General features: G+C 32.9%; 1 protein-coding gene across 2 annotated transcripts in view; it reads left to right on the top strand.

Annotated features, from left to right (window-relative positions):
* The first annotated feature begins 341 nt into the window (after positions 1-341).
* The window catches only part of LOC138317645 (protein c-ets-1-B-like), a 72,019-nt gene continuing 48,733 nt past the window's right edge, over positions 342-23,627 (top strand). For both annotated transcript variants that reach the window (XM_069259453.1, XM_069259452.1), the window contains exons 1-3: positions 342-626; positions 836-947; positions 5,122-5,275. In XM_069259453.1, the coding sequence (XP_069115554.1) occupies positions 843-947; positions 5,122-5,275 (259 nt within the window). In that variant the 5' untranslated portion in view covers positions 342-626; positions 836-842. The remainder of the gene's footprint in view (positions 627-835; positions 948-5,121; positions 5,276-23,627) is intronic.

The following is a 23,627-nucleotide window of genomic DNA, read 5'->3' as shown; positions in this document are numbered from 1 at the left end:
GAAAAAAAAACCCCAAAAACTTATGAAATGATTAATTAATAGACTTATTAATATAATAAACCCAAAGACGCGAGAACCCCGTTCACTACATAGACTCATCTCGACCGTTCATTAGGCCTAATTTGATTTATTCATTGTTTATAAATAGTGTACTGTATATACTGTAGTGTTATATCTGTCCATGAGTACCAGCCCATGCAAAAATTAATATATATATATACGTGTATGATTTAAAACGAAAGCAAAGCAAAAAGCCATACCAACATAACGGTACCTAATCGTGTCGAAAGTAAATACACAACCCTAGCCAATCAGAAACGCTAATACATCTCGCCCTCATTGAGCTTCATGAATCGGGAGAGTGGTTAGCGCACGATCACCTGGTACTATTTAGGTCATGCTAAATAATCGAATTTCTATCGACTGAATTGCGTTGCAAAATTATCGTACAAGTAATTATAAACGGACAGCAACCGTTGTCGTCTATATGACTTGGCCGAGGAAAGCTGCAGGCCGGGACGAAATCGACATTAGCTAGCCTTCTAGACAGGTCAAAATTTTCTCGACTAGCCATCGGCGTGAACGTCCAGAGGGTTTCACAGCTGTCCAACCATACCTGCCTAACGGTAAGATGTCTCGTGTGTACAAATAAGTACTTTTAAATTAAGGAAGATTGAATTTATCTGCATATGTGTGATGTGTCGTGTGTCTTCACCAGTGCTACAAAAGGTAAACAAAGCTAGCTAAGTCTCTATACATATAATAGGCAACGGACTGGAGTTATTTTGGTGATAAGAATACGAATCCATGTTTTTATTTTTGCTATCTATTTAAGGTTGACAATGGACACGGATGTCTCTGACTTTGGAACGGAGTGTGCCGATTTTTTCGGACAGGACTCCAGAAAGCCGAGACCGAATAAGCGCCCCAAGAAAATCCCCAAAATGGTGAGGAGACTTCATTCATAAAAATACGTGAGGCCCCAAACGGGGTAATATTTTGTACATTTTTGTAACACGTTGTATCTTTTTTTTTTGTTAGAAAGTAGAAAGTGAAACATATATATAATGATACATAGTATCACACCATGAAAGGTTTATTTATTCTTAGGTTTATTATTAAAGAGGAGAAAAATGAAACACAATATGTAAGAGTAATTAGATTAGTACAGAATAAAATTAAACTTTGGTCGGACTTGTGATAACGATTGTAAAATTTAAAATATGAAACTTTAGCATAGAGAAATATAATTAAAAAAATTGTGAAAAGGCATGAGAATTAAAATAGGAAGTTCCCCATACACAGAATTTTTGGTTTGGATGAGAGTCCTGTACCAGAAGAACTTGGCCGAAACAGGTGCATCACTGAGATGTAATTTAACTTGCAAATGATCCTATTAAATTTTAGATATCTAGATAAAATGTTCAAAACTGTAATTATATCATTTTGATAAATTAGTTTAAAATAGATTGCAGGTGTGAAAAGATGATAATGAACTAAAAACTGTTAGAAATAAAGCATAGCAATGACTTTATGTAAAAATTATCAGTTTCCATTGGGAAGATAGGAAGAACATTGATAGTTTCGAATAACTTATTTTTTCTTGAAATACAATCATCTTAACACCTGTTATATGCATATCTGATCAAATATTTAGGGGCCTTATCCCAATTCTCAGAGCTGGTGAGTTCATGTGACTGGTACAGAAAACAAAAATAAAACAAATGCTGAAACATCAAAACAAGGGTGGACAACTCAGAGTTAGATTTAGATTTAATTCGGCTTTAAATGAAGTAATCTGCCCTTTTAAATCATGTATTTATTGTAGCAAAAATATGTTGTAGTTTTCGCTCTTAAGAACATGATGATGTTGAATTATTGCTTGTTACCAGCCAGACAACATGCTCAACTATTTCGATAAATATTTATGTGAGTCAAACTTGTTCAAATGTGATTTCTTTATTTTTAGACTAGTATTATAAAAACATGACTGAAGAAATGGTTTTAATGATGCCATGATATTGAAACATAAAGGAAATCTGTTAATTTCAATACGTTTAATACAAGTTTCATAATTTCACAATGTATTTAAATTAATAAAACTGATAATACTTGTAATTGTCCAACATTTGGACACTCCCTTTCCATCTTTGGGTCACAAGTCTGAAGTCCAAAACTGATAGTATTTCTTAATACCTAATGAAGGATATGGTATAGAATATCACTATCGATAAATTTAGATGTTTTTTGTTACCAACATTGTAGACATATGGAAATAATGTGTACTGAAAATGTCCATTGTCAATATTCAGGGAGTTTTATAACTTGTAAACGATGCAGTATGAAGCATGAACATAGATAAGTTTTACACTTTCAATGAGTAACTTGGTGTTCAGTAACACTTTTAGTATGTTTTCTCATTTTCACAAAGAACTTCAAAAAGATGTGTTCTCTTCAACATTAGGAAAACATTTTCAATGTTCATATTCAAAGGCTACAAAATCTGCTGCAAATTGAGGCCAGCAAAATAATTTCGATCATTACACCTTCAAAGGCGAGACATGTTTTTTTCCTTTCCTGACGACTCCGGGATAATTGATTAAGTCTCTTTGTTGCTCTGCTATCCTTTCCACTGGTTTTTCAGTGTTTTGCTTTTGCATAAATTTTATTGATATAGAACAATGGCTGTATTGACGAAGACCGCCTTATCATTTATTTCACTGTACCATACACCAAGACGCAGCGCATTGTTAGCATACATCGTTTATGTTTCTGAAATTATTATTTTGGTGTCCATTTTACACGCAAATATGTCTATTGAAATTAAAAAAATTCTTGATATGAAAATTCATTTTTAAATATATGAGGTTAAACTTCATATCAGTGTGCAATGGCTGACTTAAGATATGATTTCATGTGATAAAATGCTATCAGTTTTTCTTTGGCTTTTCTGAAGCTTTTTTCAATTACCTAAATGTTATTGTTTTATGACATAAGTGAAGGAAACAATGGCCAGTATATATCTGTTATAAGGAACTGTGTGAGAGAGTGGAAACGCCGGGAGTTAATGACGGAGTCTCCCTAATAACTGTGGGAATAGCATGGTGCTTAATAAAGGTTAGGATAGAACATAAAGATATATTCATATGCAAGTAATTACTCATTTATTAGAGATAATTCAAAGTCAAGAAAGGAGACAGTCTGCTAATTTGCTGTTATTAATTAGCTTGGGAAAGAAACCTACAGGAATGTGCCATCCTCGGGATGTGACTGTGTAGTATCTTAAGCTATTTTCTGAAGAAGCATCTTACACTGCAAAGGAAACAACTTTGTTTTGTAATAAGATGAGATTGAAACTTTCGATATTTCAATTTCCACAAATGTTGTTTATGAATAATTATGGGATAAAACTTTAAAGATGCTCCACCGCCGACAGAGCATAAATGATATTCATCATTTGAACAATATTTGGTGTTTAATCGTGTATATATATATGCCTAATCAACACAAAAAATAACATAAAATAATTTATTTTCGCTTTGGTGCACGCGCAATCATTGCTTCATTCTATATAAGATATAGTGCCACAGAATTTTTTCGGGATGCAATTAATTATTTATCATATTTTTAACTTGAAGTAAAATTAGAAGCTCAAACTTTTCAATTATGGTAATGGTGTAAAATAAGTTACTTTTGTAACTGAAGTAAAATACAAAATTGTCTGCTCCTTTTTTTTGATAGTGAAAAAAATACCATTTGTCATCAGTGGAGCATCTTCAATTGAAACTAATTTAAGAACAGTAATAGTAATTATTATAATTGTAGACCAATTAGTCATCGATTTGTTATTGATGCATTTTATAAAGTACTGAAAATTTAATCATGGTGGTATTTATTAATTACACATATTTTTTTTCCGAAGAAATCCCCACAAATTGATTTATGTTTTATGTGGTGATGATACATCAATCTGACATAGAGCTATCAGATAATATAGGTACCACTGGTACAATAGTAAGATGAACTATGTGTAGAAATATAGTCATTATGTTAAAAATAAAAATTGAGCTTAAATACTTATAATAAATTTTCATATTTGTTGCAATGATATAGTGAAATAATACTACAAACCCCCTCCCTCTAAAATGTTACTTGATTCTGTTGTTAAATTGCATCAGACACAGTAAAACCGTTTGGAAATTTTCACCTGAGCTCCTATAGTATATGTCATAACAATTTTATTAGTACTCAAGGCTTTACGGAATACCGGTAATATAGCCAATCTTTGTTGTCAGGGTAAAGCTACGCTACTATTCTCATCGCCCCGGGAGGACAGGTGTCATAATATCAGAAATAAAAGTTAAACAAAACAGTTTAAAAGTTCAAGAGTTTTGCAAACACCCTGGCAGCCTATAGGTACAAGATAAACTTGTGTACAGGTAAAATTGCCAGATTGATAGCGTTATGGTAACAAACGGTTAGCCAGGTCTATTTTTGGAATGCCCAGGTAACGGGACCACTCGGCTGATTTCGTGACTCATATAAACCTTAAGCGATATCCTCCATTCTGTTATTGATACCTGTCGAATAATTATGGAGATTTGGATTTTAAAAATTGAGCATTATTGATAGGTTTATGAAGGTGAAGTGTGATCCAATTGAATTTATCAGTTTCCCTTTAGGCATGAAAGCTTTAGAGGTAAGGTTTGATAGAATATAGGGGTCAGCAGATTAAATAAAAGAAGATTTATATCTAAAGTATAGCATTATTGTTTTGAGATGGTAAGATAATCAGTTCTAAAAGAATATGAAAATTTATACTTTTGCTCTTTAGTTGTCATCTACAGCACTTTATTAGAGTTAACACTTTAGGAGAGAAGTTTTGTGAGAAGTTTAGTTACATAAGCTGAAAAATATTTTTAACCTGACCTGATTTTGAGAAATATCAAGAAGTGACAAGTGGTATGTTCAAAGACAGTTTAATTTTGGGAAAGTATGGTCATTATTCTAATGGGAACCTTAATGAAAAAAAATGTCGCAGCAAATCTCTCTAGGCAAGATACTTGAATTTTGTAGACTATTATTTAGAACTAAATTAACATATTTGAATTTATTTTGCAGTTGACCTTCGATCCTCAGCTTGATAGGGAGATGGATCAAGCACCATGCCTATTTTCCCGTCAGGATAGCCTTGATGACCATAGAGTGCCCTCCCTTGGAAATATCCAGAAAGTGCCGTCCCTCTCTGAGTCTGAGATGTCTGATGAAGGCTCAGGTTAGTTTCAAATTATTTTTAGCATGCCAACTATTTTTAGCAGGGAGTGTATTGAATATTAAAATGACATCCAAGGTCATCCATTTCAAGGTGACTTCCTTGTTGTGGGGTCATAGGTCAGTGTAGAAATAATCTCTACATGATAAAGACTTTACAACAAACATGTACAGGTAGTGTTTGTAAATAGTGACCTACTAATGCAGTCTGCAGTTTCAGCAGCAGTTAGGTCAAATATATATGTACTTTCATATTTGTTGTGGCAAATGTTCGCTATTCTTTTAAATCTTTGACTTAAATTAAAATTCATAGAGGGAAAATAGCTTAATATCTATTATATGTTTCCACTCTTCTGTTCAGTTTCACAATCATTGGCAAAATTAATTATATCATTACAATATCATACCAACGCTTGTAATAGGCTTGTAATCTATAAAACTGAAAACTCTGTCCACTTTCTCCGAGATTTGGAATAAAATGAATAACTTTACTGAATTTCATTGTAAGTTGACATCCATTGGAAATCTGGGTTTGATTTATTGCCCCAAGTTTATTTGAACAGAGGCCATGGATATACTTAAAATGATGATCTCATCCTGGTATATACCTATAATATATATACTGTATGGTGTATAATTTGTGTATATGAGCCGGCTGGTCAGTCCATCCATCAATCAGTGATGGTCAGTATGCGGAACTAAGTGATTACAAGTTGCACCTCTCACCTGTCCAGCACTCATTAGCAACGAGAGATGTATATATATACCTAATGTGTAAAATACTTAGTCTGAACTCATATTTTTGTTGTGAATATGAAAGCTATCTATGAATATATAGCCTTCTTACTGATTTAGTGAGCTTCTTTATAAAAATGTTTGGTTATTTTGGGCCCTGGTGACACAAAATGTCTTTAAAGAGAGATAATGAGTGTTATAAATGATGGAAATCCAGAATTCATTGGTAAAAAAGGTAAATTGGTAAAAAGCTGAGAAAAAAAAGAAGAAAATTGAAAAATAATACAGAATTACATTTGTTCATAGATTAAGCCCTAGTCTTATTTAAGTCCCAATCCTACAGAAAAAAACTATGGTAAGCGCATTTCCAACCATTGATCAAGTATATCTACAAACAAGCACCAGTTCTATAGCTAAGTCCTTACTAATGAAGAAGTCTCATTCCATTTTGCCTTACGCTACTAGTGGTATGATCCCCTTCCTCCAACATATGCAAATAAAGCTGCAACCAATAGATTAAGCCCCCCTTCCCCAATTGGTCTGTTAATTTAGTCTTTAAAGTGGCCCATCTCTCTAACCCTTTACTTCAAGTATGTTCAAATAAGGTTATGTCCTCAGCTGGGACCTTGTATCCAGAACCAATAAGCCCATGGTAATCTACTTTTTGCCTCAAAAGAGGCCCGTCTCATCTCATATTCTTGAAACATGTTCAAAAAAGTTTATATTTCCACATCTTAGACTTTGTATCTTGAACCAATAACCTTGATTTCTTCAGCAAAAACTGTAGCCAGTACATAAGACACACATTTAGTGAATCATCAGAAGCCCTGGCCTATATATAGTATTATGTACATTTGCTTATCTTGGTCGTGTGATGTTGGTAGGTATAACTGATGGAGACAATGCTTTGTTTGCATGCAAGTGAACATGTAATGTAGATCTATAGCTATCCTACCCATTATTTATTGAAAAGATGTTTTACTTCAAAGTATTTGTACCTGTTCTATCAAAGCATTCTCATGAAACAAAGTGTTCTTGCTTGAAATTCACAATAACAACAAATAAATTAAAAAAGCAACAAGATGACTTGTAAATGACTTCTAGACTAAATAAATATTAAATAATTCATAATTCAGTTAACTTGTATTATGTGAAGTATTGTCTCATTTTTGTCTCTCCTTTGAGGATAGTTGAGGAAGGCGAGGTTAAGGTGTTGCTTTTCCATTGACAGCAGTGCCAACATTTCATTTTAAGTCCACTTTTGGTAATGTGTTTTATATCTCATTGAATTGGAATTGGTTCTCATCGCTCTTTGCATCAGTCAGAACACATGAACAGAGATTAAGAAAAATATCTATACCAGTTAGCATATTTTTGAAACTAAAGCTCAGAATTTCATGGATTTTGAGAGTTAGTTTTCAATTCCAATTATCCTGAAGCTAGGCCACGATATTTTTATTTAGACAAAGATTGAGGAAAATATTTTATCTGGTTCTTATTCTTTTGGGGTGTAAAATTTATTTTGTGGATTTACCCTGGTCCAAAGATCATGAAACAGTTTATGTCCAAAACAGTTTTAACTTAGCCAATCACAGATGACGTTACTTAAACTTATGTCATTTTTGATTGGCTGATGTAAGCTAAAACTTAATTCTAAATAGACTATTTAATTATCCTTGGGCCTGATTTTCTTTGGTCAAATGGACTTTGGCATTACATACAAAATGAAACAGGCGAGACAACAATTATGTGTGATTCTTGTTAAGCTGGAAGCCTAATTTGATTTTATTATACTTCAATATCTGTGCTTTTAATATATGTCAGAGTGTCCGTTTAATGCATGCATTGATAAAATATACAGAAGCTGTGATGCACAAATTGGCTATTCAACAATATCGCTTCTGACATTTATAATCATATGTTACTTAATGGCCAGATAGTAGTATTGAGTGCATGCTATTATCATAGGCAGTTCACTAGGCCAGGGGCCTCCCATGGGGGGATCGTATTGTCTATTTAAGAGGTACATCAAAGGTTTTCTTTTCGGAGCTGGTTTTAATAGTTGGAAGAAAGTTAACTTCAAATATGAATTTATACCAAACAGAAACAAGGTTTGATTTATCAACAGAAACAAAAAGTTTAGGAAAGATGTAACTAAAGTTGTAAGTGAAGTTATATCCCTTGATTTTATGCTAAGGTTTTCATTCATGAAATTGTTTTTGCTGTAGCTAAGATTATAAATGCAAAGTTATATTCAATATTGGACAATAAAATATCATAACAGTGTCAAAAATCTTGACGGTTGTTATCAAATGACATGTACTACATGGAATAATGTGATTACAGAATGGTCAGGTGATTGTATGATGTAATCTTGGTTTCGATGTTGTAATCACTGTAAAAAATGGATGGTACTGTTGGCAAGCTGGCTTGTAATCTAAGAAATAGAGAGTCCTATTCCTGTTGTGTAATGATAGAAATGGTGGATCCCTTGTCATGTATACTGAGTTTATTAACCATAGGTATTCTGATTGCTGTACTATAACTCATGAAATAGTTCTAGGCTAGACAAAAATAAAGTTTTAACATCTCACAGGAGTCACATCGGTGATTATACACCATACAGTTTGTGGTTCATTCATTTGAATGATTCTGAGGTAAATTTCAATATTTTGTATTTAAGAATAATTAAGGTGCTTTCCTTGCTAAAGGGATCTTTTGAATATCACAAAATATATTACATCTTTAAGTTATGCATATTTTGTTTATATTAATTTGTGTGTCATTTAGTCACTATGTGTTTTATATTTTTAAAAGAATTTTCTATATGAATATTTCTGTATCATCAGTTCCCCTTAAGGTGCCTCAATAGTTTAAAGTTTTTATGAATGAGCTTCTGCAGTCATCTGGAAGAAAATAAAAGAAAAAAAAAACCAGATGGATGAAAAGGTTATAGTAATTTTGCTAGTATATAGCAGTATATTTACTCTATTTTCATTTTCTTCCCTCAGAGTGGCAGAAATTACATTTAAAATTGATCGAATTAATGGTTCACTTCAAAGAGTTATTAGTTCAGTAAATTTTCTTCGCTTGAGTGCTAAACAAATTTAAAGTGTAGCGGGACACTGATAACCTAAGTACAGTTTCTTTTCTACTGCAAATTACAGCATGATAGGCCATTCAGGCGACTAGATTTCTATGGAAAATTACACAACCATTTTAGATAGTAAAGTGAAAGTAGACTTTTTACACACAACATTTGTAAAGAGCATTTCATGTCCATTAATTTGAATAAAGAGTAGGAATATAGATGGTTATGATAAGTGTTGTATTGATATATCACGATGATTTGATGTCTGGTGGAGTAGCACTTAATTCTCCTACACAGACAGATAAATCACAACATTTACTGTAAATTTACTCGGGATTAAATTGCTAATGAAATTTTATTTTATAGTTCAGACTTTCAAGTTTACGGAGTTCAATTTCATCACATCTTTATGGAACATTTTTTCACATGGTGTAATGCAATTTCGTTTTCATCATAACATCACAATGATAAATGTTATCTCATTGTAGATTTTTTTACAACAAAAAAGATAAAATTAAATATTCAGTTTCCACAGATTTACAAAGGATCTCTTTGAATCTGTTCTGCCCTGAAATGTATTCCGTTGAAATTTTATTGCAAATTTTAATGAGACATGTTGCGTTGGAGCCGGTGATGATGATAATGTGTCTCTGTATTACTTAGACACGGCTTTAACTTTGACATAACACTATCAATAATTACATGTAGATCTTATATTAGGAATAAAATTTGATCAAACAAAACAAATTCCAGACATTGTCACAGAACCTGATTTATCAGAATTCAATTGAACATAGCCAACACTTTGTGTGGAGAAAATTTATGTTCAAATTGGGCGTCTTATGAATTAAATTCCATTAAAACATGACTATTTATGTTATGATTAACTTTTCGGTTTTGAGTTCAGATGATTTTAATGAGCTGATGCTTTTAGCGAAAATATGTGTTTATAGATGAAAAAAAGTTGCTTAAAAGTGTTTGAAAAGTCATCTTTCAGTGGTCATTTTGAAATGTATTCAATTGCAACACTTTAGAATTCTTGACAACCTTTATCTGTTTTTGAAGATGTCTTCACTTACTTAATCAAATTTATCATTTTTTGGTTTTGATATTTAATTGAGATCTGAAGATATGCTTGAAAATGAGAGTTTAAAAACCTGTTATTGAAATTAAGGAAGTTCGAAATTTCCCTGTTTCCAGCTATATTAATGAATCCTATCCCATTTTGTATATGAGTATACATGTTATAATGTTCCTCTCGAAACTTTTATTATTTGTTCATTCATACTTTGTTTGTTCTGGTCATTTTATACTCGTTCTTAGCCAATGGACATTATGCAACACGTACTGCAGATTTCACGCTTCTTCAACATAAGAAATACCGTAATCGACCCAATAAGCGCCCAGGGCATTTAAAAAATTGAAAAAAAATGAAAAGGTGCTAATAAGAGGAAATTATTGCAAATCTAGACAGTATTTTTGAAGTTTTGGTCTCTTTATTTATGCGTGGACAATTGAAATCGAGGCCTCAAAAAGGGGGAGGGCGCTTATTGGGTCGAATACGTTATGTGTGCCTGGTTTGTTGGTGCTGTGCTTATGTTTTCTGTGCTTAATTTTATGCGGCATAAGTCGGTTACTAATACATTGTTATCTCTTATGTTGACCATTCTGTATTCATGCTTTTATTATGTGGTCATTGTCATAACTGACCACAATGGCACTGAGTGATTACCTACTGATAGCGCTTTAGCCAGCACCAGATAATGTCTTTTTTTAAATACTGCACAGCGTTTGTTAATGCTATTTAATAAAAGTGTGAAAGTTAGGGTATTAGTCATGGAAATGGAGATGATCTTTTCTGTACAATGCACCATGATGATAATTGAGGATTTGTTAAAGTTGACTAAAGTTTCCTGGAAAGATCACTTATAAATATAATCCTTCATAAAAAACAAGTAAACAAAAATAAAGAAATATATAATGCAAAGTCCTTTATCACTATATACATGTATTCGTCAAGATGAAAATGCATTTCCAACCTTATTTCCAATGTGAAAAGTTTTGTATTAAACCTGTTTAATGCTAGGGTATAGATACCATGTTACAGTGCAATATTTTATTGGAAACCGCCGATTTTTTACCAGGTATGATATTTGCTTATGATACCATTATCTAGTTGCTATCAGAAACACGTCATGTGTATTTATGTATTCCATCAAAAAGATAAAGTGGCAAGTTGCTTAGATTGAAATCGCTATCTGTGTTGATCAGTTAAAATACATTTAAAGGCGTCAGCATTAAACAGGTGGAGTAAAGCACAATTTATCAGAAAATAAGGTATAAGTTAGAGTTTAGAATTATTTTCATGTATCTGCATTGTAAAGAGGTAGATATCTATAGGAGAAAGAAGACTAGAAATTAAAAACATAAATGATAATTTGCCTCTTAGACACATAATTTATCAGCTGTATTAAAATAAGATTTCAACCCTTTGGCAACAAATTTTCTGTTATTTATACCTAATTAAGGAATACAAAACTCGTTTTTTTAATTGTGATTAATTAAAGCCATTTCTCTGTTAAAATTGAATCTCAGGGGGAAATATTTAAAAAAAAAAAATACATTTGTTCCTTCAAAGTTTTTGGTACTTTACCACAGTTTTTTTTGTGAACAGCTGAGTAATCAAAACTTGCCTGTGGAAATGGATGTGTGACTGTTATTTTATGTAAATTTCCAGTGTCGACCATTCATGAATTTCATGAATGGGCCCAACTGTAGCATCTGCCATGCTAGAGGAGAGACCATCTCTCTAGCATTAAGGAGGGTGTGATGTTAGGATTTAAGACAGTCTCAAAGTCTGGGGCTAAAGTATTTACAGGTTGATTTACACATCGGTATTTTGGGATAAAAACACAATAAAAGTATTGAATTTATAAATTAACTGCTGATTTAAGATATCTGTTTGAAAGTATATATAAATATGATAATCAAAAACTTTTCAGTTTTGTGTGAAAAGTGTTTTGTTTTACAATTTACAATGTCTTGTGAACAGTAACGGTCATATTTTTATGTCCAAATTACATCCAATTATTCTTTAAAGGATCCGTCTTGCTTCAAAAAAACAGAAATAAATTCACCCATGTAGAAATATTTGAACTCGTCTAAAACTAAATCTGGAACAGCTCATTATAGAATTTCAGAGATGTAATTATATGTGTTAAAACATTGAGTGTTGATTTCAGTCTTTCACAGTGAACAGAAAGGGCACATATTCAAGTAATGTGTGAGGTGCTAAAATTTTGATTTTAGTCGATTTTCAAGAAATGAGTATGTTTATTATTCATCTAAATACTGTATTTCTAAATTCTCTTAATAGAGAAAGAAATCCTCCTGAATGAGAAAGTAAATTTTGATTAAAATTAAATATTATGTAAAAAAAAAGAAAGAATTTTCCGATCATATGATACCTGTAAATCTAAAAAATGTATATAAGAAGGTATTAGACGTGATAAAACAAGTCAAATCAATTTCAATGGTACAAAATGTTTTACAGAATTTACAGATTTCCTTCTCAAAATTTGTAATGACGGTATGCAGTATTCAAATGAGCTATACAAAATGGTTATGTAAAATAGCTGTTCATGTCCAATGAGAAGTGTATAGTGGGTCTTGTTTGAGTGACTTTTATGATTATAAATAGTTATAAATTATGTATATAATGTTCTTTGTGTTTTTACCGTTATGTAATGCTTTATAGATAGAAAGGTGATAGCCACGTATTCCGTTTCTGAACCTTTATGTAAATGTCCCGCCTATTTTATGTCGATAATAACTATTGTCCGATGAATCTATTGATGTCTTACAAATTCTGAAGTTACCTGATACCCGCATAATCGGACTAATTTAAACGACAAGAATAAAATCTATGACCTACATTTCAGCGTCCATTATACAAGCCAATGAATAGATGAAGTGTGATCTGGGAGTTCATTGAAAAATGTCAGAATGGACCTGGTGGCGGAGGTGAGGGGCAACTGTCAGGGGGGAAACCGTTATAATCATATTACTGTATTTAAACGCAAATAATGATCAGAATTATCTACATTTGCATTGGAGTCAGCGCTTTGTACAAGCCGACCTTCAACCTATTGCTACTTGAGATGGTATGATACCTAGCGAATGTAAACAAGAGATTTTTCAATGGTCTACTATAAGTCAGCTCTGTTGATTTTAAATCTTGTGGATTTGAATAGTTATAAATAGGTCTGTGGTTCAAAGTGTTGCTAGTGTTGGAGGCCTAGATTTACACAGTGTGATCAGCTTAGCCGCTTAAATAAAACCTTCATGTTAAAGTTGATTTAAATCTAGGAAATGAAGAAAAAGATTTTCATCAGACTAATCATATTAATAAAGCAAACTAATTTATTATTTCAGATTTTTTTGTAAATTTATAAGGATATTTAGTGTTCGTTTTGAGATAGTAAGCAGACATCTTACAGATGCAGGTAGAATGAGAGAAAGTGTTATGTAAGTAAAGTTTGAGTGTCTAGAGTTTCTGTTTACTTTTCTGCTCCAGTCTAATCCTTATTCAGCCAAATCCCACTGGTCAGTAGATGGTCCTTGACATATGGTACAGACAAAAGTGAGCAGCACTTGACCGGCCTGTTAAAACACATGAGGCTATTTACCTTCATCAGGGAAAATGGAGAGAAGGGGTATAATACCTACTTATGTATATGTACAGCAAATGTCTGGTTTTTAGACTCTATACAAACATGTGTGCAGCAGATAAGTAGACCAGCAGAATAGTTAGAGCATTGGGGTTCTGTATTGTATCACACTGCTACATAGGTCAAGGGTCAAGGGGAAGGACACACAGGCCAAAGGGTACTTTTCATAGCCCCATTGATATTCTATATATGGTTATGTACTTCTTTTCTTGATTCAATGGTAATGTCTTTGCAGAAAAATAATAATTTTGAAATTCATGATATGCCCAACCATTACATTAGCAAAATAAGTGATATTCCCCACCATTAAATTGGTGATGAATGTCAGTCATTTCATAAACAATTGTAGTTACTTCCCATCATATCCCCATGCATTAATTCAAATCTGTAGCATCTGATTTTATATTTTCATTCAAAATTCTATTTCATAAACAATTGTAGAATACTTTTCTAAATGTACAAAGATATTGGATTTTTCAGTTTAAGTTCAAAGTTCAAAAGAATGATATTATTTCTATAGTTGCACAAACATAAACCTAAGTAAACTTGTAATAATGGACTAACAGGAATGAACTGATTTTTGTATATCATTTTACTGATAACGAGAGGTCAGGGGTCCGCATTGATAGTTTCAAATATTCAAATGAGCAATTGCGGACGATTATCAATAGCCGCTGAGTATTTTAAACTGTTGAAATGGGAGACAACTTTGAAGGAAATGTCTCATTATTTAGAAAGCATTTCTTACTATCCAACAATGGACCAGAGGATTGAGTTCTTAGTACTTGAGCTGTGTGTGTCATTAGTAAGTGTAATGATAATGACTTTCCAGCAGTTTGAGCATTTGAATATGGTGTGCCTTGTCACATGGCACAAGGTTCATAAGAATCAGATGACATCAGCGTAATAGTATTACAGTGTGTATCAAACATATCAATGTTTTTACGCATCCTGTGTCTAAGAAGTCTGTGGAAATTTATATGTTTACGTATGACGACTGGCAATGTTAATGTTTCACTGTCACTCAGTTTCTGTCAACAAACCATACTTCCTCCATTTGCTTTGAGAGGCTCTTGCATCAACTTCATCTCACTTACACAGTTCCATAACCATCATTGTTCTTGTCGAGCTTTCACAGGTGCTCACCAGCTAAGCTCTGTATGAGCTCCGGAAAGTACACTTTGAGCCAGATCTCAACAGGTTGGTTCGAAGCTTTGGTGTCAAAATTCAACAAGTCTGATAGAATATCTTGTGTGAACATTTGAACAGGTCTGCTTAAAGCCTTACTTTTTACCCGAGTGGTCACTTCGATCTGGGAAAAATGTCACATGACCTGGTCGTATTATCTTGTACAGTGGTCATGTGATATTCTGACGACGGTTACCTGGTAGGAGCGAACGAGTTGAGAACAAACACGATAAAAGGAATTGGATACAGCTTAGCATTGATCTGTCGGGCTGTATAGAGATCGGGGCGATAGAGTTGAGCAGACGTACAGAAATCAATACCTTATGTATTAATTGTTGGTGTTTTTGATTCTGTCATGATTTATTGTCAGTGTGTTAAAGTCTCTGGCCCAGGGTAACATGTCTTAGGCCTGCCGTCAACATCAATAAATCAATGAAATCGGAGAATTGCAAGTAAATAATGACTACAACAGTTTATTTAATCAATGAAGCACTTTAATGTTATTGAAGACAAAAAAAAAAAAGGTTTTCAATTGATTGTGAGTAAATCAAAGTAATTTAATTAACAGTATGGCAGTTTTAATTATATAAAACTGTTTTATTGGTGCAGAAGTCTTTTACCTATATGGCCTCTAGGATGCGAGTTGCAGTGACCTCGTATATATATATATGGCTCTGGTAAGGTTCTGGCTGTCCTCTCTAATAGGTTGCACATTTGATGAGATACAGTACACCATGATATTTGATAAAATATTTTTGTGTTATTATATGATTATAACTCTGTAGACAAGGTAGCTATATCTGTTATAAGTTTGCTCTGGGTATTCGGTCTTTCACCATCAAATCCTCAAATGGCCTAGACTGTGTAACAATACAAAGGTATCTACATTAGTGAGCATTTGACATAGAATTGGGTTTCAGATTCACAAGCCTTTTCTAAAGTTGTCTTCGGACTTTTAGTGTTTTGTTTCTAGGTCATTCTAGAAAATTCAGGTCAATTAGAATCAGGGGAAATGGGGGTGTTGTTATACAGATGTGTTGTCCATTGTAAAGGAAATCCGATAGTCATTGGGCTGTGAATGTGTGTCAATCTATCACCAGTTAGACAATTGTACATGTAATTATTAATGGGGCAACAACACAGGATGGGCTCTATCTATCAGTTTTGTTAATTACTTACCTTGTAGATAAATGTTTGTTGTGTACATCTGCGACTCTACCATTGTGATGTGTTAGACAGGTAATTCAGCTTTATATACTATCTATGCCAGGTGGACAGTATATAATTGACATGATCTCCTCCTCACCCCCTCCACCATTTTTGTCTTGATTTATTTCTTTAGGATTTTTAGGGTATCTTTCTAAAGAGTTTTATTCTTCAATTATGAAATTAAGCTGCCATTTTTTTTTGGGGGGGGGGGGGGTAGGGGGGGTTACATTGTGATTTGTTAGCTTGCATTACATTCTGGTTAAATTTGGTAGGAGGAAGAGGGCACTTTCATTTCTTTTGTCTAACAGACATTTTTAGTTTTAACTAAATGGCTGTAAAGAAAAGTTGTTTTTGCATCTTCTCTTTATACTTTTTAATTAATTTCTTTTGCATGGCAGTTATAATACCTATTGTATGTAAATAAGGCAATCAGTTGTTTTCTTATCAGATAATGGAAATGACTTGGTCATTCTTAGGATTATGTTTGCTTTGCCTCGGCGTGTTTACCAATCAGAGAATTACATGTGTTTGTCCTGTCACTGATAATTACCATACTATAAGCCTATCTGTTACCTGCACAAACAACTGTTACAGGCAGGTTGTCTGGGATTTACTTAATGAGCTGTAACACACGCACAATAAATAGAATTAAGAAAATCACCATTTTTTTCCCTTTGAGCCTTTTTTTCTGGTTTTGTTACGATACAAAAATTGATATTGTTTTCCCTTGACTTGCTGTATCAGTAGTGTAGTAGCCATTGAATGAGCTACAATAGTTTGCTAGTCTGTGTTTCTGATTTCTTTATTTGACAGAATAGCTACACTTTTTGAAGTGTTACCTGAAACTGTAAAGGGAACATTTTTGTCTGTTGGGTTGAATGGATTTATTAAACAAAAGCTAACATCTCTGGAAAAAATCTTGTATTTGTTGGTGTCGGTTTCTTTGTCTTTGTATGCAGGGGGAGATGATACTGTAAGGTTTTAGTGAAATAATACATGTAGGTAAGATTGCTACCGATAACACAACTCCCAGGTGTCAAATGGCTACAGGTTATATACACAGTGATATTTTCTGGGAGGCTACTGCTTCACAAGGGGGGATACCGAGGGGGCGACTTCTGTGATGTTATGTAAGGGGTGAAAGTCGAGAGAGGCTTACCTGTACAAAGTCATACGCTTTAAACTCACTGGTTTCATGTTGAAAATTCAAATGAGGTTTGACTGCATTTTATTTAACAAAATTTTGTATAAAAATGTCACAGGTGAAAAAAGGATCTTTAAAAGGTACACTACTGTTTTTGCTGTCGATTTAAAACACGAACCTCATCAATTCTACTTTCTCATGTGATATCACCAAACTTAACTGGTACCTTATCTTATCTCATGTGATATAATTAGCAGATTTACATGAAGTTCTGTTTCTCAAGTTAAGTTTTGAAATGCAATAGTGTAGATATAAAAATTCCTCCCTCATGCAATGTTGTCATTTATTAAAAAAATTGATATAGTTTGATAACAATATATTTCCATCATTGTCAGTTAGGTATTGTAATGAACACATCCTTATTGAATAATTGAATTAGTTTTGTTTTGTAAATGGTCAGGTTTTTGCATGGCTGACTCCTCACCTCGACTTTACGCCCACCAGTCTAGCTGACAAAGGTCACCACACTACCTACACACCTGGTCTGATAGTCTGACACGGAGTTGCCCCCCTTTTAATTATTTTTGATTTGAAATTGTTGTCATTTTAATTTACAAACCACTATCTAATTGATCCTTGCCAACCCTCATTTGTGATGGAGAATGAGGTTGTAGGCACAAAATTCCTCTGGTGTTGATTCAGAATACTAAATCATACAGTACTAAAAAATAGAGATGTAGTTGCAATGATAAACACTATTATATATGGCAAATTAATGCTAAGTTAGTTCAGAGTAATTGCTTATTTCTTAATTGTCAAATTAGACTAAAATATTCAATGATTGGATACCATAAATCAGGTTCTTATTAAGATATTTAGGGTCAAATGACTACAGAATAAAAAAAGCCATTCCTGGAAAACTTCTGTCAATATTGCTGTAAAGGCATGCTCTGATAATCAGCCTAATAATGGTATGTTATAATTCACATAATTCACAAACACAGGATTGAAATTATAGGCATTATGTACCAATTAATATGGATTGTTGAATTTTGTGTCAATACCCGCATTAACTACACTGATACACATTGACTCCGAAAGATTACTTTGTTCATTACTTCGCCTTTGCACTGTGGGTCAAAGGTCAATGTGATAGAAAAATGGACTGTGAAATAATAGCACTTACTAATTATCCAAAAGTTAATAGTACTGTTTTGATATTAAGTTTCTTTTCAGTAATTTGAAAACAATACCTGGACTATTCTTGGATAATTGAGCCGTTTCTGGGTATAATATTGTACTAGCTGCTTAATTACCTACTGTAGTTAAGAAAATTAGGTGCCAAAATTTATAGCAGCCACTTAAAGCTATGAGTCATTGGGAGCCGTTTATTTTCTCTAAGGACGATTGTTATGGCTATACAAGTTAAAAACCCAATTAGGTAGATAGTTAATGGATAACAAAAAATATTATGTCGCTTGTGGAAAGGTTGCAAATACTTCTACGGCAAGGGGCTCTCTGATGTGCTTTAGTGAGGGAGTCCAAGGGAGATAACCAATGATATATAATTTATTTCCGAGATCTTTAACACTATGGGAGTTTTTTTTCCCTTAGCTATTTGACCCAGTAAAAATGTACTGATTCCTACATCACAACTTATTAGACAACTCGCAAATGGAGCTTTTCTTACACAAATCACAATAATTAATTGCCACCAAGAACAGATAACTCTGTCTATCAAAATATCTCGCTAAAATCTTCAATAATGATCATTGATTGTCTATGCAGTATATCTGTTGTGTTCTAAAAAAATGTTATAAGATAATTTCATGACGGTATTTTTTTTAACTTTGACATGTCATTAAGATTTAATTATTCAATTTACACTCCCGACTAAGATTGTCAATAACAACACAATCGTGTCAGTGATGACTTCTATTATTATGAACAATCTTTTGTCATCAATTAATAAGCTATTTGCTACATAAACACTCTCTAGTTTTGTTGTAAATCATTTTATACTCATGTGCTGTAAACAAACCATATCAAGGAAAGATAACTCTAAGTAAATTATCTAGGTTAATTATGGGCATGTTGACTGTTAAGCTGTGACAGTGGCCATAATGTAAGACAACATAGTCTGCGTCATTAACAGTTATGTCTTAAAAATGTTATGGAGACTTTGTAAATGTCAAATTCATCTACGTGCCACATGACTGTGTAAAAGTTTGAATTTTAAGTTCAGAATTGTGAGTGAAAAGATATTTTTCTGCGGCAGAACACTTTAAACTGGTCATAAAGATTGGCAGACACTTGCATGGACGTTGAAGTAATTGAACTTGAGAAAAAAGACCTTAAGCACGAGTTGATTATGTTGGTGGGGACTGCATAGAATGACCATATATATATATACAGTATTTCTTAATAATTTATCAGTTGTCCAGGTCTGCTTCACCTACACGTACTTTGAAATGAAAGGCAAGACACTTTATCATAAAAGTTTTTAAATTGATTATTGTGGGTTGTGGGAAAAGTAGCAAGAAGGAAAGTGCCTTGCATACAATTACCCACCAGTTTATGGTGAGAAGCTCAAAGTTATAGTATTATTCAAAAAGTCCATAGACATTGGGTTGGTTAATACACAATTTATCACCAGTATCTATAAGATGAAACTTATTTATAAATCTCATATCAATTTTTTTTCAATTTCTTTTCAATTGTTGTTTTAAGTTTTTTCCTCCCTGATGAAGCCATCAAATGTGTTGATTTCCCTTATCATAAGTATTTAGTACAAAGAATTTGTCACACCATTTGTTAATTCTTTCTAATTGTTGCAAAGTTTACATCTTTTGTGTACTTTGTTGGTTTTATATGGTTCTTTGTTGTGTTTTACCAATAAGATTCCCCCCAATGATAGGAATACTAATCATATGTAGCAGAAAAGTACTTCAAGATTTGGCACAATGTCAAGAGTACTCTTACGCTTGTGTTGAACATGGACAAATTTAGGTAAAAAAGGCAGGAACTTTGTAAGTTTGATTACTATAGCTTTGTACCTGTATATGCTGGTACTGTAGTTTGTTATTAACGAACACCTGCTTAACACAGCTGATGTATCGCCATACAACGGCCCTCCAGGGACACGGTTGTATAGTTATTGTACAGTTGGGGGCAGTACCAGCAGTTTTGTAAAATGGAAAAAAGATTTGAAAATTATTACACAAAGTTCACAGATTTCAGGTTAATCATCAATGGGGTTTGGTCATTAAAAAATTAACAACTTCTCTCAAGCTCAAGACATTTTATGACATTTGCTAACAACTCTGCCCATATCACGATGTTCAAAATCAGTTTGATTGCATTTTAATGAGCCATTCATTAAACTTTTTCGAATTGAATTATCTTCAGATTTTATTATGTTTTTCATGATTTATTATGTTTTTAAGAGAAAAAGAAACAAAAAAAAACTTAAGAGTTTAATACATAAAAATTGAGTCACTAGTTCAATGCTATTGGTGCAAATAAATTCCTAGCACATCAATTGGGAGATGTCACATGATTAGGATTTGGCTATATGCTGGAGCCTCCGAGGTGATCAGTACTGTTTGAAGAGTGATTAGAGAGTCATTCAAAGTCCACAAAATCAGCGGAATTATTTCTTTCTTTTAATAGCAGAAAAAAACTTCAGTCCTAGTCAAATTATGAGTAGGTGGTCAAGCTTTAGAGTCTTCAATTTCTCTGGAAGTTTATCACACATTTTCTTTATGGCGAAAAATCTCTCATGGCATTTATATAAATTTTTCGATTGTGTAATTATTGTGTTCATTGACCTTAGATTAGTTTAGTACTTAACTATCAGAATTACTTTATTTTCCATAGAATCTATCAACACTCGATATACCTCCAATTATTCAATACAACCAAGATGTCTACATTTAGTTGAACTTTATACAAATCTGTGGATTTTTAAATCATTGTGTTCATTGACCTTATATCAATTTTGTACATAACTATCAGAATTACTTTATTTTCCATGGAACCGACAAGCACTTGATCTACCTTTAATTATTTAATACAATCTAGCTGTCTTTAGTTGAACTTATGTTATGGCACGCCATTAATTTTGGGTGTAATAGTGTAAGTCATTAGTAGAAATTATTGATGAAAACACTATACCTGACTATGATGAAATTATTGATGAAAACACTATACCCGACTATGATGAAATTATTGATGAAAACACTATACCGGACTATGATGAAATTATTGATGAAAACTCTATACCAAAGTAAACAGATGGACCAGTGATAGGTTAACATAGAATGACAAAAGTGTCAAGTTTGCCGACTGACAACAAAATCCAGCACCTAATGAGGAAAAGAATGATATTCATCAAATCGTTAAATTTGGTTAAATATTTTGAAAAGAAGACTTGAGGAGGAGGTTACTGATTTGACAGATCTTGTTTAGCATTTTCTGATGTTGGTGAAGGGAGGCGGACTAATTGGAGTGACAAATTTTACAGAGGAAGTGAACACATTTGCATCAAAATTATAAAATCTGACTCCCTTTGTAGAAGTTTGTGATGTGGGGGAGGAAAAGCCAGGGGCCACAGAGCTAAAAATAGTCTTTAACAGGTGTGAAATGTTAACTCGCATCCACCAATCAAATTTGAGAACATCATTTACTTGAGTTATCAAAGGAGACTAAAATTTGGAAGATGAGTAGACCTTGAAGTGCTGTGTGTGCGCCAAATATACAGTTAGCATAGCCATCAATTATAGAGGAATAACATTGGAAATGTGTGGGAGGACCAGTGTAGCCTGCTTCCCCTAAAAATCAAAGTAGGCTGGTCCATTTTGTGTACTCTTTGAGATTGTTAAGTATGGATGTGGGGGTCCAGAAGAAAATTTTATACCCTGAACTTTAATTTAACTCAATTGAAATTAATCTCAGTCTTCTATCACAAAATGAACATGTAAAGTGACACAAACAGGTTTTTGTTGGTATTTTAAAGTACTTTGTTATCAAGATAACTTAATTTTTTTTCATATAATATGTTTGCCTTGATTAGTTTGATGTCCTATTAATTAACAGCCAGGGTCATTTAAGGACGTGCCAAGTTTAGATTGTAAAGCAAGTCAGTGGAGAGAAACCACAGACAAATAATCAGTACCTGGCATTACTACCTCACATGGGTCAAGTCATAGGTTAAAACATCAATATTATCAAACTAGCAACCCTAAGGGTCAGTATTTCTAATAAGTATTTCTACTATTTTTTTTGGCCTAATCCTCACTCAGTATATTGTCCTATATATTTTTACATCCTGTCTACTCTGTTTCTGTATGATAATGGGATCTCTATAAATTTATTTATGAGAGGAAGTGTCAAGTTAAAAAAAAGAAATGAAAACTTAAAATATACTTATTTGAAAATGACAACAAAGTTTGCACCATTGTTGAAATTGATGATATCTATTACTTGTGTATTCCTTATGTGAATGAAAAGTTTTTATTAAAGTCAAACAGTACTAAAGATAAATGCCCTCCTTTGGGAATTTGAAAGTTCATTGTCACAGTTTTGCACCACCACTTTTACTGGTAAACTTTTTACAAACATTATACCTCATATATATATGTACACAGTGATAATTTAAAGACAGATTATACAATGCATCTTGGGGGTTAAAACATTAAAAACAAAAGAGAATGTTTTAAGTAATGTTATATTAAAGGCCATAAAAATGCAAATTCTAAAATCAAATGTGGTTCTTACTTTTATCTTTGTTCATGACTAAAAAGACTGAAGGATGATGCCTTTTGATATTTCGGAGCATTAAAACGAACACTGGATGAACACAGGTAGCTTTCCATCATGAGGTTCGGTGCGACTCTTAACAGATGGTAGGCATTGGTAGCTTCAGTCATTTTCGTTATAAAATGCTTCGCTTATTAAAGTAGAACTTGTTTAAATCTCACCTTTGCAAAGAGACTACCTGTTTTTTTCCCACCTTTGTTTTAAAAATGATGCATTTGAATTTTAAATTGAAATTGGTGTTCGTTTTTTGTCTGTAAGAAAGAGCAGAATTAACGTATCTGTTTTATGGTTTGTGTGTCTTAAGAGAAAATTGAATAATTGAAGTTTTATGAAGGTGTTTTTTATAGTTTTTGAATGAGTAATTTCAGTTAAATTTATTTATGTCTAAATTGAAATTGTCGGATGCAACATTACACATAATTTGTCTTGTCGGCTAAAA

The sequence above is a fragment of the Argopecten irradians genome, chromosome 3, assembly GCF_041381155.1.
Source record: "Argopecten irradians isolate NY chromosome 3, Ai_NY, whole genome shotgun sequence".
Taxonomy (NCBI): Eukaryota; Metazoa; Mollusca; class Bivalvia; order Pectinida; family Pectinidae; genus Argopecten; species Argopecten irradians.
This window is presented reverse-complemented; position numbering and strand designations above follow the sequence as displayed.